Here is a 16,853-nt window from a genome sequence, read left to right on the forward strand (position 1 = left end):
GGAAGACATTGTTAAAACTGGAAAACACTTATCAATGTAACACAGCCACTAGGTCAAGAGTGGAACTAGATAGGCTATTATTACGTAACAAGCAGAGAAGATACTAAATACACTAGATTTTAGCATGCACACCCCTCTGTTGCGCACTGACGCGCAGAGCTTTTTAAACTGTACCACATAGCTTTTAAACTGTCCCGCGGCACTTTTTAAACTGTACCACGAAGCTCACCTCCTACGGCGCGGAGCTTTTTAACTGCGACAGTAGCTTCACACAAAAAAAAACGATTTTTTAAAAATGAGAATCGATTCTGAGTCGTTCAATGTTAGATTCGCGATTCGAGCTCGAATCTATTTTTTCCTGCACCCCTACAATTAGTTATAATATATAATATAAAAACATAAAATAATTGAATAAATTAATTAAACATAAGCTTGTGCATCACTTTAAATGGTGCTGTGTGTTTAGAACAAAAAAAACGTAGTTTGAAAAAATCTAGATTTTTTTTTTTTTACAATTCCGTCCAGCCCTATTTATACGCTAAAAAAGGCCCCAAATCTAAAAATCTTATCATTCTGCTGCAAACAAGATTTTGGAGTCTGCGTGTCCAACAAAGTCAGAAGCAGGAAGCTGTAAGATAAGCTGCCCACAATACAAATGAAACCAAAACCACGATACCAGACTGAATGTGGGATTTAGAGCAGCAGACAACCAGCACACTACTCAAACAGTTCAACACATCAGGGCCACAGATTGCAACATAAAAGATAAAACCGGAGGTAAAAAAGAGGTTCAAACAGAGTTCACACACTCTGCTCTCCATCCACTACGAGTAAAACAGGGCAGTCACAGGTAGCCCAGCTCTTTCAATAAATCCACCAATGTTTTAGCCAGAGTAGCCTGTGTAATCCTTCAGAAGGGTCAAACGGTCAGCGTTCTGACACCAGGAACAGGTGATTGAGAACATGCTTCCTCATAAGCTATTATGGGGTGGAACCGTTCACATTTTGAAAAATGAATCTCGGACAAATATGGGCCTATTTTTTTATCTACTGAAACCCATGCTTCTATCAGTACTTTAAAGCTCACCTTCCACGAAAATCCGATTTTTCTTGTTTTTTGTGGAATACAGTAGGTCTCTCCGAGTTGAATGTGTACACCTGCACATTAAACTGTTTTGCAGCCCCCATTGTCTGCAGGAGCTAAGCAAAGAAATCCCCCCTCCCCCCCTCCGAAAAACGGGTGAATTTTGAATTATCTTTCTGCCTACGTAGGCAGAAACTCACAGACCAGCCCGCCTTGGCTCGAGAAACTCCCAGAGGCGGAGCTGAAGCGACGCAACATCACCGCTCATCAGTTAGGAGGTGGGAGGCAGTGAGCGGCAGAGCGGTGGAGGGGCGTCGCAGTGCTCCTAGCCAATCAGAGGAGAGATATTTGCATGCTGTTTGCATGTATGAATATTCATGAGCAAAGCTGGAATCCGGTCATTTTGGACACACCCCTAAAACAGTCCATTAAAAAAGAGCTATACAGAGACACCTGAGCACTTTTTTTTTTACAAAAACGGCTCACATGTCATTCATTCATACTAGAGACCACAACTAGACATTTTAAAATGAAAGAAAAAACGACGGAAGGTGACCTTTAAGAGAAATAATTAAACAACATCTGCCCTGACTGCCCTTTCAGTCAGAAAGGAGTCCAGATACACGCATCTCTATAAACATTTTAACTGGATTATATTTGTCCTCTGTATGGTACTGAAATAATGATAATGATAAGGATAAGGATGATCTCTTTCGATCGATAAGGACATTTTACCATAGTCCACTCTGTGTGTGTGAAGGCATAGATATCAATGCACTGGTGCAGGATTTATTAAAACATTAGTGTTTTAGTTTAATGTAAATAATCATGCAAGGAAGCACACTTGCAGATATCATGGTCAGCAAAAAGGTCATGACCATTACTAATAATGAAATGTAACCAGGTGGGACTAAACTGCTGTAGAATAGATGGAGGAATAATTAAAGTGTGGTTCTGTTTTGCAGCGTAGTTTCTACAAACAGAACACATTTCAAAATCTTATCATTATATTGACCCTTTAAACTCACACTTATCTGCAAATTCTTCCTTTTCTCTAAACTGGGTGATATTAACAGCTTCTCACAGACTCTCACAGCACTCTTAAAGAGACATGTTTAGCAAGTCAATTAAATATTTAGCACACCAGCAGGAGAACTGACAAGCAAACACAAGCTGCTCTATAAAAGTCAGAATTTCACATACTGCCTAGAAGCTTTAACAGTTTCCCTTCTATATACCCAGCCCTCTTCAAAGTACAGAAAACCTTATTAAGCTCCCTATTGCTAAGCTGTGGGAACGAATATGGAGGAGCAGCTCATAAACGTTTTGAAGACAGACTTATAAATGGAGATTAATGAATGCAGTATTTATTTTATACGTTTAAAATGTTACCCTGCTGAAATTCATCACAGAGAAAGAGTAGAAAAGCAGTAGCCAGTATTTGAGATCTGCATGTGAGTGAGACAGTTAATTAGATCAGACCACACTTGTACTTTACAGTGCTTTACACACTAATAAAAGCCTCTCTTCTGAATGTAAAAGGCTGCTTCAGTCGTATGGAAAGCAAAATAAGGACAGACCTTTTGTGTCTTATGTGCCTACACTGCTTAATTTCTCTGCTGTATTAAAGTCAGCAGATGCTGTTCCTACAGCCTCAGACACTGTGTTTGCTGACAATGTTTTCTTAACTCTACCAAAGAAAATAACTAATTTAAAATAAAAATGTATTATATAATGGAAATGACATGACACTACTTTCACGAATGTGTTTAGTACCTGATTGTAATCAGGGTTTGTTGGTAATGATCAGGTGTGCCTGACTATGACTGTGATCTTTTTAATATCCATGCTTCTCACTAGAGGTGTGTCCTATCGTATCGTACGCGATAATATCACCAACATTTTTAAATATCGTGAACAATATAATACCACGAAATATCGTGTCATATCACCCACCCCTAATTATCACATCAGGGTACTACTTTTTTGCTGTTTCACCAAAAGACAAATTCACACTGTTTTCATTTCTCATTATATATCTATCTGTCCAGTATCATTTATTTTACTTTAATCCTGGATATATGGAGACATTTGGAGTGCTTTATTATTATTCATTTTTATTTTGTTGCAGAAGTCTATTCTTGAAATAATTTAAATACATTTTAATTCAGAGTTTTGTCATATCGTCAAGAGTATCGTTATCACAAAATTACCAAACTATATATATATATATATATCCTAATCTGATTCTGATCCTGCGCATTTATATAAATAATACAGCCACATGATTTAGTTAATATGTAGCTTATTAATAAAGTAAAACTAACCTTATACTGGAACTGGTAAACACTTTGAACTGATTATTTTTGTGGGTTTTTTATCTACATATGTGAGAGAACTATTTTGTAGTGTTATAAATGCATTAAAATGTCATTTGTGCATTAACGCAATCCTAGTGATTATCATCCCACACTTAAAACCTTTATTTAAATTAAAGAAAGCTACTAAAATAAGCTTCACTGAAACAAGAAAAGTGAGAGTTACAGGAGATAAGGCTCAAAGTCTGGCAAGCTCCAGCATCCTTCCCACATTTCAACTGGTACTGATGAATTAAATGGATTTTTTTTATTACTATTACTATTTTTATTACTAAATTCTATTAAAAACGATATGAAATCAGGTGGGCTTCTCCACAGTCTGTAGCAGCTGTCCCATCACAGCACCCCCGACAACCCCCCAATCACACCCGATCTTTACTGGTGCTCTGTGAGCAGACAGCTTTACAAAGGACTAATAAATGGGACACTGATGGGATGATAGGCTAGCCCAGTTCATTTATAACACCCTGTAACATGCTTTAATGAAAACAGACAGATGGTGACGTCCTGTCTTAGAGTAAGGGATCGCTCAGCTCCTCGGGGGTGGTGTGTAAATATTTATACCCAGTTATTCCCAGAGCATTATTTGTCCACTTGGGGAAAAGAGCTGCAATGGATTTGTGTGGGACACTAGTTTAGATTCTTCTACTGAAACTGGAAGACCTACTGAACACAAGATATCTGAATCAAATTCAAAAGGAAAAAGCTTCATTTTAAAGCTGTAAGGAAGTTAAATCTCATTTAATTTCAAAACAGCATGTTTACTATCATAACTATTTTCGTTATCTATTTTTAACTATCTAAATATGTAATTAAATAATTAATTAATAATCATGGTGATGATGCTCTGTAACAGAAAAGGATTAAAGACATAAAAACATATCCATCCCATGATTGAACACGTAATACAGCATAGTCAACCTATTTTAAACAAATTCCCACACAATCAAAGCCGGACTCGCACCAGGCACATTTGTAGCAAAGATCTGTAACAAGAAAAAAAAATATTGTCAAAAGTCAGTAGACCTATATCCTACATAGTGACATGATGATAATACCACAACGAGATACGTCATTAAGCTTCTTAGGGATGGATACGACCGATGCAATAACAAAGAAGTTGTACAATACATGATAAAACACCAGGCTGCATTTTAAAGCTACCATTAAAACATCTCCCCCCCACTCCGATTCCCTCTAATCTGCCCAAGCACCATCTGGGTCTTTATGATGATTTGGGCGGGAGGGTGGTGCTTTGGGATTGAAGGTAGATCTGACATAGCAGATGTTAAAGGGAATGGACGAAGTTCACGGGAGTGCACTGGAGAGACACATGCCATGTTGTTTGTTGTATTGTGGCAAAACACACATAAGGTGATGAATTAGGGAGGGTGCAAGCTGCAACAAAGAGCAGGGCATAATCCTGCAGACCATGCTCAGACAGGCCTCTCGGGAATTAAACAATGCTCCTGAGACTGTAGACAAGATGCACGCTGGCTAACTGTAGCTTTATATTAACAATCACTATTTTTTAATACATTGATCCATTATAAGGGATTTATTCCCTATTATTGGTTATAGGTTGGGGGGTATGCTGCACATAAAAAGCAGATGGTCCTGTGTTTAGCACTCAAATCATGCCATCATATTCTGGGTTATTTTGTAGTTGCAGTCATACCTGACCAGTTAAATTTAGACAGAGGACTTACCCTCCCTCGCTGTGGAGATATGCGCAGGTGCAGTAGCCATAACAAGATGAAAAGCTGCAATTTTGTTCATTTTTGTGCCAAACGCTTTACAATATGGGTTGCGTTGTGAGATGGCCGCTGAGTGAACTGACTTCCCTATAAGAACTTTGGTTTAGATAAGTCAACTTAGTTAGCTAACAGGATAAACACCACAGTGTAGATCGTGTTGAAGCTAAAAGAGGCTCAAATCACTCGCATTTAGACATTAATCTGTTAAATAATCCAAACTGCTTTGAGCCACATCTTGCAGACTCGCAGTTTATCCTGTGGCCACCATAAATGCACGTCAATGAACAAGCTATTTGGAAGTGTTCTAGACAACAATAAAAAGAATTTTGATGTGTCAGACACATCTTTTATTTTGACATAAATGCTCTCCTCAATTGGAAATACCACAATAACACAAAACACAACTACCCCCTTTAACGGTCAGCACTCACACAAATGAGTTCTATGGGCCTTGGTTTAATAAACAACGGACAACTCAAAGTAAGGCTCACCTTATGACCCCATCACTCCTTGAAGTCAGCATGCTATCTCTGTGTGTTTACAAATGCCCAGGTCTGGAATAGTAGAGGTGGCATTGGGTTATCTCAACTGCCTCCAGCAGCCTTAGAAACAAATCCAGACACTTCACACGTTGGGCTCAAATAACACGAAAAGTTCTTCACACAAACAAAGCAGTGAGAGATTTTTCTAAAAGAACCAGAAGGTTTACTTAAAGGTGGGGGAAGGAAAGGTGCTCAAATACAGGTCAAACAGAAACCGCCGTCATGCCGTATTTGGTGTAAAATGGGATAAACGTTTACTAAGGGTGCTTTGTAGAGGAGATCACTGTACAAGACAGAGGTGACATTCACACAAATCTATACAAACACTGGCCACTGACTCCAGTACTATAATATTAAGAACATCAATTAAAACTGGGCTAAAGATTAGATTTTTGATTTAAATCGAAGTATATGGGATGTAGAGCCTTTACATTACTGTTAACAACAAATTAGCCTAATTTGGACGAAAGCAAAGACAGAATAATAATAAAAAATGAATAAATGAAACTGAGTGTGAAGATTTTAATGTAAACAAAATTTAATAAGGATAGGTTAGTTGTTCCATGTATAATTACATTATTAAACTCTATAAAAATCCCTACAAAACCTGTTACTGTAACTGAAACATCCCTAAATGAATCAATATCAAATAGAACTGAATTGAATTAGAAATCAAATCAAACTGGTAAACACTGAGATCATTGTCTTAAGGCTTCTGAAATTTGAAACCCAGTCTACACATCTCACTAAATTATAAACTACTCGGAGCAGTTTTCCTAACTGCACTCTTTCTGTACATGATCTGTAAACATGTGACCAATCCAGTAGCTCAGACCAGAGGAGAGCCACCTTCTGAAAACAAGCTCGCATCTGTAATTACTGCATCTCTCAAAAACAAGTCCCTCTTAAGTTTAAAAGGTAGTTTTAAAGTTTAAATCAGTCCAGGTGTTTCAAAGCGTGAGAGCAGCTCAGAGCAGCTGAACCTGTGAGGGATATAGAGCCTCTACTTTAAAACACCATATTACACACAAACAATACAAATAGCGGTGGAACACTGATACAGCGGCACTGTAACACATTAAACACAGTACAGCAGGAATAATGCACTGACAAAGTGCCAGATTTTAATAAATGTTTTTTCCACCTCAGAATTAAATTTAAATAAACATGAAATGGTTTATACAGTTTCATACATTTAAATGTACACTTCTAGTATTAGTTCTAGTACTGTTCCCACCAGCTAAAAGCAAGTAATGAACGTATCTGAAAATATCACCACTTGAAGCAAATAAAAACAGGCCATTACTTGCTTAGTCCAATCTGCTATTAAATCACTGGGCTAACTTGCATCTCAACTTTGGAAACTGTAAAATACAATGCACAAAAACAAACAAACAAACAAAACAGTTTACACTGTCTGTGGCCTTTCAAAAAAATATTGAAGATGACTTTTATTATGAAACCCACAATAGCAAATTAGACACAATGGAGCAGACTAAATGCTACAACTAACAGGCATACTTTTTTTTAGTTGCATTAATTGTGGATTTTTGAGGACACTTAATGCTGTGATTATCTTATTATCTTATCTATTTTCATACATAAAGCGCAGCTGATTATGAGGCCCATTATGCGTCACTAGCAAGGAACAGAGGTGTTGTCATGTTTTAATTTTAATACAGCAGATTTCAGCAAAATATAATATAAAATGTAATTCTTTAAAAAAAAGGTATTGTAAAGTCAAATGAGCGCTGAATGATAATCTACACAGATTTTTCACCTTAAAACCGCTTATTTGTGTGAGTAAAGCGCTTCCATTTATTTACAGTTAGCTTAAATTTTCAAAATTTCCACTACAGCTGGAAGCAGCAATATTATCATTAGCAGCTAACGGCTGTCGCTAGTAAATGCAGGCCGACAGCGCTACACTGAGGACCCCTGAGTGTTCCGGTAAGCCAGGTCAAAATTAGCTGGAGGTTCGGCCCATGCAGCTTGTTTCAACACAGTAAACAGGCAGACTACAGTCTGATACACTCACCTCTGAACGCCAAAAGAGATAGCACTTAGCGTGGTTAGCAGCTAATGCTAACACTGCCTCAGCAGTGCTAGCCAGGGTTTGCAGCAGACAACAGGCCAATAATACCTCTGAACAGCAAAAGAGCTAGCTCCTTACATCCTGAACGGTAAAATTCATACATAATGCGCACTGGATTATAAGGTGCATAAGGTGTTTGATAATGACAAAACATGTCTGTAATGAGAAGAATCATAAATAAAGGGATAAACAAGCACCATAGACTGTTACAAACTAATTTTATGAAGAGATCAATTTCAAAACAATTAAAAATAATGTTCACAGGATTTTAACTTAACCTGTTATACACCATCCCAGACTGTCCTTAAAAATACTGAGCAAGAAATTTAGCCCTGCAGTGGCTGAACAAATTCATCTGGCTCAGACATAACAATCAGAGCACCGTGCCCCTCGCTGCAGGTTTCTGCTGGTCTCTGTATCAACTGTATTATGACGTAATTTATCACGACAGTGATATCGTATCCTCCCACTGCCCACCACTATCTGCCACTTGCTTCCACTGACCACATCACAAGAAGCATTCAACCTCAAATCAAGTGTACTGGTAATGGAGTACATCTAGCTCTGTACGTACCATCACAGTGGAGATAAATGAGCACAGAGCAGAGTCTGTAGATGTTATCAGACCTTCTCCATTGGTAAAGGTGGTTCAAAGCACGTCCCTGTCGCTCTTGTAGAACATGCACTCGGACAAAAGATAAAGAGGCAGTGAGACCTAATTGGAAGGGGGAGGTAATGAGAAGCCTGGTGGGAGGCTGAATGAATGGGAGTTTGGGTTTCCTGGAAGCTCATTAGTGTGGGGTTAATTAGATAGCTGGGTTTGGACTGAGCAGTGGATGAGTCAGTGACACCGACTCACCTTTAAAAACTACAGGAAACTCTGGAAAAGACTGAAACAGATTTCATTCCAGTGCTGAGGATCCAGTACAGTTGTGTTTTCTTCTCTCAATCATTAAGGGTAAAATTAGCCAGGTTATTCCAGGACCAGGTTTTCAGGGACTGTTTACACCTGGTATTATCATGCCATTTGTGTCATAATAGTATCTGGATATACTTTGACCGGTTTCTGTTTACATCTGACATTAAATGCCATTACCACCGCGACCAGATGAGATCCGACTTCACTTTCTACATTAAACACACAAGTCTGTTTTCTTTCTGTAAACAACATTTTCTTACTATAGGAGCCTCCAAGTAGTTTAGAGTAATGAAAGGGGTTCTACAATTCAGTAGAACAATAAATGACTGTCTTATTCCTGTAAAAGATCTATCATCTACCTGTAAAGATGCGACCAACACACACACACACACACACACACACACACACACTTCATGACTGAAGAGTCAAGATCAACAGTACTAACAGTGCTAACAGATATATTTCAATTTGCCCTGACAGAATCCTATCACACCAATGGGCTCAATAATGAAATGATAAGTTTACTGTAAATAAACATAAGTGCTTTACTTTCCCAAATAAACAGGAGAGACTAACTTAACTTAACTTTAACTTAAAAGAGTTTTTTAAGAATTACAGTTTTGTTTACTTAAGCACCCCCCCCAAGACTTGCTGAATTAGAAGGGAAACATTGTGACACCCTTGTTTACTTTAAGTATGAATTCTTACTAGTGTTGCTTAACGTGCCTCATAATCCGGTGCACCTTATGTATGAAAACAGACCAGAAAATAGACATTCACTAATAGTGTGCCATTAAATACGGTGTGCCTTATAGTCCAAAAATGTGGTAATCTGATGGTTCTACAGGTTGAAAAAGGAATGAAAACAGATGGAAAAAAGCCACATGTACATAACTCCACCCTTACCTTTCTCCTCAATCCTGTGCCTTAAACTCTCACTAACTGTAGCTCGTCACTGCACTTTCAGTTACATTATTTTTCACACTACTGGATTTAGAGGCACAAACAGGTCCAGCTTTCAGCCTCACACCATCAGAGCAGCTTTTTTTTTTTTTATCTTGTAGTGAGAAGCCAGTGTTAGAGGAGACGGACAAAACTTAAAACTACCTGATTAAAGCAGATAAATCTGATCTACCATGGCATGTTCCTATGGATATAAAAATGAATCTTAGATTAATGGCTAGTTCATAAATTTTACAACAAAACCCTCTTGCAAGCACTAAGTACCACTCTTTACGGAGGACAAGCGCAATTTAGCTTTGCATGTATCTGTGGTAAAGCAGTTTGTCAGCAAAAGCAGTTTGTCTGGATAAGCAGAAAAGGCAGTCATTTCCAAATAATAACCAAGTAATTATAAAGGTTATAAAGGCTTACTTTCACTACCAAGACAATAATTTTCAGTTTTTAAGGTGCATATAAACAGAGATGAGTCACTTGTCTCAAATTATGTCAGCAAAAGACAGTAGAGTCAGAAGAGAGTAGAGTCATGGCAGTAGTACTGCACTATGGCAGCTGCGGCATTCGCACTCCTAAGTGCTAGTTAAGGCATTAGTGACAATACAGACTCCGGCGTCTGATCTAAATAAAGCAGGCATACTCCTAACTCTTCAAGAGTCTGTCTACACATGAGCCATGCTCAGTAACTGCTCTCAACTGTGACAGAAAATTCAGCTGCTTGATTTACTTTACCATTCTAGACCAGAGGATCATGTGGGTTATAATTATGTTTACTCTGTCAGAAACCAGTGCTTGCACACATTATGCTGACCAAATGTTTCAGTGGTGACAGCTGTCTATACGTGGTCTGTTGTGCATTGCTTCAGACTATTTAGGAGAAAGAGCACAGAAATTTCCAATAATAGAAACTTTAATTAAATATGAAAAAACTAAAAAAGTATATCTCTATCCTTTGTTTTCCTCAAGCTGTAGTTCCAGATAATCATTTTCCCCAATGGGTAAAGCTTCTTTACACCAGGAGTGACTTTTTTAACCCCAAAGAAATGTGCAACCACAGACACAGTGCCTGTTTAATTGACTGTGAAGAAATGATACTTATGGTCTGCATAAAATAAGGTAATATGGGTAATAGTACAAATTGAATGTATTGAGCCTTCAGTTGGCATTAGTCCTGTGTGACAGAACAATATATGCTATATTAAATGTACTTGTATATTACTTACTTATATGGATAGTCATTCACAAAACAGAAACTATCTTGCTGGATGTTCCTCATCAGACTGGCATTACTCATTTACTTTTCTTAACAAAAGTGAAAAAGTCAAAATAACACTGCATTTCATTACTTAAGAAACATGAATTAAAAATGCCTATAAATGGATTCATTCCTCTGTGTTCTCTTAGCTAGCTATGGCTTTCATACTGATTTTGCAATTAGCACCAACACAGGGGCACCAGTAGTTAATTTTAACGATGTCTGGCTTTCAGCAGAGCATAAATAAAGAGTGTATGCTGAATTTACACATTTATGTTTTCAGTAGATGTTGACCTTTATACCAAATGATGGAAGTAGGTGAGAAGTGTGTGGATTTAAATTAGTTTTTTTGGGAATGGTATGTTTGTGGAAGTCATGTTAGAACTATTCTGTTGATGAACACTATACATTAGTAACAGTTTCCTTAAATGTAATTGTTAACATGCACTAAGTAATCTTTTTTTGGTTCATACCTTTGGGCTTTGAAGTTTAGTCAGAGCCAAAACAGCAAGGGATGCACAAAGATATTCATAATATCTCAGGGTTTCAAATTTTAATCAGTATAGTGGAAAAGGACCAATCAACTGAACTCTCAGTCAACTGAACAAGGGTCTGTTTTTATTTTGCCAATTGCCGGAAGTTAAGGCAGGCTATCGCAACCTACTAAAGAATAGGAGAAGACAGAATCAGTGTTATGCCCTTCTCCTGTATGTGCACCACAAAGCAGTATGAGCTTATTTGTAAACAGAAATAAAAGGAGTAACCCTCACTCGTTCTGCTGAGTGACGCCTGTGCACTTTAAATGATTTAGATTCTCTGAACTGTCATTGTGCCTCCATCAGACACGCACTTCTACAAACCAAATAATCAATCATACTGAGAAGCAGTCCACATAGGTGATGACAACATTACATACAAAAAATCCTTTAAGCTGCTCACTAAACTGCAGTGTAAACCCAAAACTAACCAGATCAAATCATTAAAATGTAACAAACACAAGAAGCTTGGACTTTCTTAAATCAACTGAATGATGTGTGTAGTCAACAGAACATTACTCACTGGTTCGGCTGCTCTTAAACTTGGCCAGTAGTTTCTGTGTGGAAGGTAAGTCGCCGTTCTTAACCGCCTGCAGAAGCTCCTGTTCTTTTCCCATGGTCCCCTGCTGCACCGAGTTCCACCAGTGACCCCCAAGAGTCCAGGTCCTCTCTTACAGCTCCATATAGATGGCAGAGCAGCACGGACGTGTCCCACAATGCTTTTCTCCCTCACGCTCACCCCCAGAAGTGGCAAGAAAAGAAAAGGCTATTAAGAACTCCAGCAGTCAACAGGGTGGGTGTCTCTCAATCACACCATCAAATCAGAACATCCAGCTCCAGCTCACACTCTGGCAAATGGGACCAACGGCAGCAATAAGGAAAATCTATTGTGCTGTGGATTTCCTTCAGATTTAACGTCTTCTCCTCTTGAGTTTCAGCTGCATTCCCTTGGTTAATCTACGTGTTTGGTTCTCGGGCGTCTGGCTGAAGCTGTGGTCACAATGCTGGACCGGCGCTGTTTGGACCAGCAGACCAGAACCTGCAAGAGAACGGGTGTCGACAAGAAAAACAGTGAGGTTTCCGTGTTAGAACACAAGACACAAGAAAAGTTCAGTGCCTGGGGGAAGTACAGTAATACCCTGAGATCAGCAGAGCGCTTTTTATGACTCTCTGACGCCAGTCATAAAGAGGTGAAAGAAGGCAGCCTTGTCTGCCACGACCAAAGCACAGCAGAACTCTTATTCAAAGAAGAAAAAAACTAAAGCAAAAACTACCAGCATCAGTTCAACCTCAGTGTAGAATTTGTTTTGGATTTTTCCCTCCATTTTCATCCCCTTCTCCCCTCCTGTTTAAGGGGCTGGCACCATGCCCAGCACCCCCCTCCCCCTGTGGAGAGATCAGAGCGATGACCTGTTCTTCACACCAAACCAGGAGAGGCAGAAACAACATCCGTAAGGACCTGGATTTTACCACAGTGCCAGCGTACACTCGCCGAGTGAAAAACTGGAGTTTATCAGCACGTAAAACTGCAGCTATGAATATAGTAATGAACTGCAGGCACTGACTGAAATGAAGCAGATTACCTTTTCCTTAGAATTAAAGTTATTTTGATGTTAAAAACGTTTTCATACAGAATTCTAGAATTTAACCATTTTCTTTTCACTTTTATATACTAAACTTTCTCTATCATAATAAAAAAAAAAAAATACATAACTACATAGAAAAAGCAAAACCAACTAAACACACACAACACCCAAGCAAAAACAAGCACCTACAAATGTTGCAGTAAGTAAAGCTAGGAAAAACAGTAAAGCCTTTAACAAATTGACAGGAGCTGTTTAAGGTGGCTAGGCTGTGTTTCTTCTCCTAATCATTACTGTGTTATATAACCTCAAAGAGTCCCTGAACACACCACACAGACACACACACACACACACACACACACCCAGTAAGACCCACATGGCGTAATCAAATCGATCATTCTCAATACGTCAATGTCAGTGATCATCAACAGTCTATTCAGATAGATACTCACACTGAAAACGTTTTCATGGCCTTCATAGTGTGATTGCCCCCAGTCAGGGGGTCCTGAGTCTGTTAGCTATTATTCTAAGAGCACATGGTATAGATATAGTAATTAAAATGGACATCTGTCTGAGTAAAATTCACACATGGGTCACTCAGCATGATTCAGACATTGACATAAGATTAACTGTCGAGACACTGTTTCAGTTAAACAGGGGTGAATATAAACGGGCTGCTGGAGCCCAGTTTATACTAACAGATGACCTGGCAGTCTGAGGTTCTGACCTGGACCACAAATGAATCAGTGCAATTACTGAACCTTCACTTATAAACAAGATTTTAACCAGGTTCAGTATAGCTCCTAATATAGGCTTGGAACAGTCTAGTTTTACCGTTTTAGCCTAAAATCACACCAGCAAAATTCTTAAAACATTTTATTATTAGTGGTAGTGGTAACAGTAAAAACTCTGTAAAAAAAACTGTAATGCAGTTTTTACTAGTAGAAAGTCTCAGAGATCAGCTATAATAATTTTAACAACAGATCTATAAATCCATATATTACTTGGAAAATCTTTATAAGTAACAAATAATTAACGCCATTTCATATCTCATCATTGATTTACATGGTGTTTTACTCTCTATTATACATTTTTTCTAAATAAAAAATATAATTTTACTAGTAAAAATAGTAAAATTTACAAAAAAAGTTACATATCTATAATAACTTTTAACTAAAAAATATATCAATGCTATTATTACTAGTCAAATGCTGAAATGTAGAGATCTAAAAAATATATAGAAATGATAGAACTGCACATATCTGCTATCTACATTACTACTAGCCAAAACAACATTAAAGGTATATTGAACTATTTTTTTACAAGAAAATATATTACAGATATTACACTGTGAATTTATGAACTTACAATATTTATTAGTAAAAGTAATTATAGGAACGCATAGATAACTGGAGCAGTTTTTAGCTAGTACAAAAATAGCTATAGGTAATTCAGAGTGAAATTCCATGTAAATTATTGGTAACAGATGATCAGTCAAAATGACATTAGGAACATGAAGTCATGCTAATATGTCTAGTCAGAATAGATTGATATAGCTGGTTTGAGCTTTTACTTGTAAACAATGAGTGAGGATTCTCACCCATGGTGTAATTTTCGGCTAAAAGGTTTGCCACGAGTTAGCTAAAGAGTTTAGAGACTAGAGGTGAGTACACCAGGTCCAGAAAGTAAAAATCCACCCCCTGGATTTTGTTCTTACTGCGCGGATGGTTAAGATATAGCAGTACCATTTTAGGCAGTCGTAACAAAATCCTGGGATGGATTTTTACTATTTTACTATAATTACTAGGTAAATAAGTTAAATACACGCAGACCATAAACTTTCGAGCTGTTTTAGAAGGTAAAACAGTTGAGATGGTGAAACCGCGGAGCTAATTCACTACAGACAGAACAAAATCTCCTAAACTCTTACCGTCAACTTCGGGAAAACATTAGGTGAACACTGACGTCAGTCCGGCGGGCAGCTCCGGAGCGGGGAACTGGAGTGATCACCGCGGAGCTCCGAGTCCCCCCGGCCCGCTCACTGCTCACTACAGGTCCTCTAGCTCACCGTCCAGAAACACCGCCAGCTCCGTACAAAACACCGACCAACTTAACTTTAACTTTCTCCTCATCAAAACATCACTCAACCTCACCCACGACCTCAAATAAGTTCTTTTAGCTGAGTTTCCCTTCGACCAACTCCAGCCCTCCTCTCTCTCTCTCTTTCCCCCAGCAGCGCTCTCAATCCGCCGCTCCGCCAGTCCCTGTGGAGCTCTCCCCGCCTCCCCACGCCTCCCCCCGGGACACGGAGCTAAACTCACGCCCCGTATGTGTCAGAGCTGAGATGGAAATGCGAGATTGCATTATTAAAACCTCTCAAATAAACTCAGTATCATACACAATATTGCTATTAAATAAGCAATATTTAAAAATAAGAAAAAACGAGGTGTTGTTTATATGTTTATTTTTACATTAAGCAAAACTATAAGTAATTAACAAGTAAGTAATTTAAGCAAAACTATAAGTAATTAACAAGTAAGTAATATTTTTATACCTGCACATGTACCAACATCGCATAACACTTTTTATTATAAGATGTAAATAAATTGTGTGGGTTTTTAGGGCTGCTTATCCGTAAAAGAAATAATAACTAATTAATCAAACAATCTAATGTGATGAATGTTTTGTATGATAGATAATTAAATGAAAAGTAAAAGAGTCAATGTAAGATCATTACAATAGAATTTTATTTATATTCAAAAATGTTTGTTTAATCATATGGAATCAGTGGAATTTAAAATAAAATCTAAAACATCAACACAAAATATGAAACAAGAAGAACAGTAATCTGCTTAAGGAAATAAAGAGGTGAATTAAAAAGGCAGAAGAAGAAAATGGCAAACTTTACAGTGAGTGAATAAGAGAGTATATAAATAAAAGGTAATATACCTTCTGAACTTCTGAGAAGAAGCAGCACTTCTTTAGTGTTTACATCACTAAATCCTGCTAAATAACTACATCAAACTGCTAATACTTCACCACACCCCGTAAAAAGTAAAATACAGCAAAAAGACAACTTCTAGATTCATCACAGGCATTAATGAGTTGATAATGCCAGAACTAATTATAAGCAATGTTATTACAATTAAAGCAAAATAATTGGATTTTTTAGAATTAAAAAAATATTGTTTTCATATTTTTATATTTTGCAAAAATATAAATATTAATGTTTGTAGCTGCTCATAACATCTTTTTATTATCATTTATGTTTTACTGGTCTATATTTTTTTGTATGAGCTGTGGCTGTACCTTTCTGTGCCAGTCTTTACCCACTAGTCAAGCTACATTTTCAGTTTTCATTTGCAGAGCAACTCATGAACAGGAAATGCACGAAACAGAGATAACTAACTAACTTACTATAGGCTCACATTACTAATCGATAAGTTTCTGATTAATGCTGTACCTTCAAATCAACTGTGGCAAAAGCTACTTGGAGGTTCCATACTAACATTTTAAGATTGTTGGAGACATCTTTACACACTTGTGGTCTTCTCTTGGGCTGCTATGCTGGCCTGACCTTGTCATGTTGGCAGTTGTAAATGTTCTCCGCCTTTAAAATAATGGAGTTCTACAATAATAGGCCTTAATATAGAGAGCCTCCTGAGCATCTGCATCACTGTCTTTGCAAAAAATTGCAACACCTCAGACATTCAGTGGACAGTGGGTTCAGCTAAAAAGATCATTGGG

General features: G+C 37.8%; 1 protein-coding gene across 7 annotated transcripts in view; it reads right to left on the minus strand.

The window, feature by feature from the left end:
- Positions 1-15,383, minus strand: part of LOC103032093 (caskin-2) — an 85,929-nt gene extending 70,546 nt beyond the window's left edge. For 6 of the 7 annotated variants that reach the window (XM_049468026.1, XM_022666219.2, XM_022666218.2 and 3 more), the window contains exons 1-2: positions 15,037-15,383; positions 12,047-12,562 (exon numbers count right to left, since the gene is read on the minus strand). In XM_049468026.1, coding sequence (XP_049323983.1) covers positions 12,047-12,140 — 94 coding nt within the window. In that variant the 5' untranslated portion in view covers positions 12,141-12,562; positions 15,037-15,383. The remainder of the gene's footprint in view (positions 1-12,046; positions 12,563-15,036) is intronic. The other variant, XM_049468027.1, reaches the window with a different exon arrangement.
- Positions 15,384-16,853: the final 1,470 nt, after the last annotated feature.

The sequence above is a fragment of the Astyanax mexicanus genome, chromosome 19 (genome assembly GCF_023375975.1).
Source record: "Astyanax mexicanus isolate ESR-SI-001 chromosome 19, AstMex3_surface, whole genome shotgun sequence".
NCBI classification, from domain to species: domain Eukaryota; kingdom Metazoa; phylum Chordata; class Actinopteri; order Characiformes; family Acestrorhamphidae; genus Astyanax; species Astyanax mexicanus.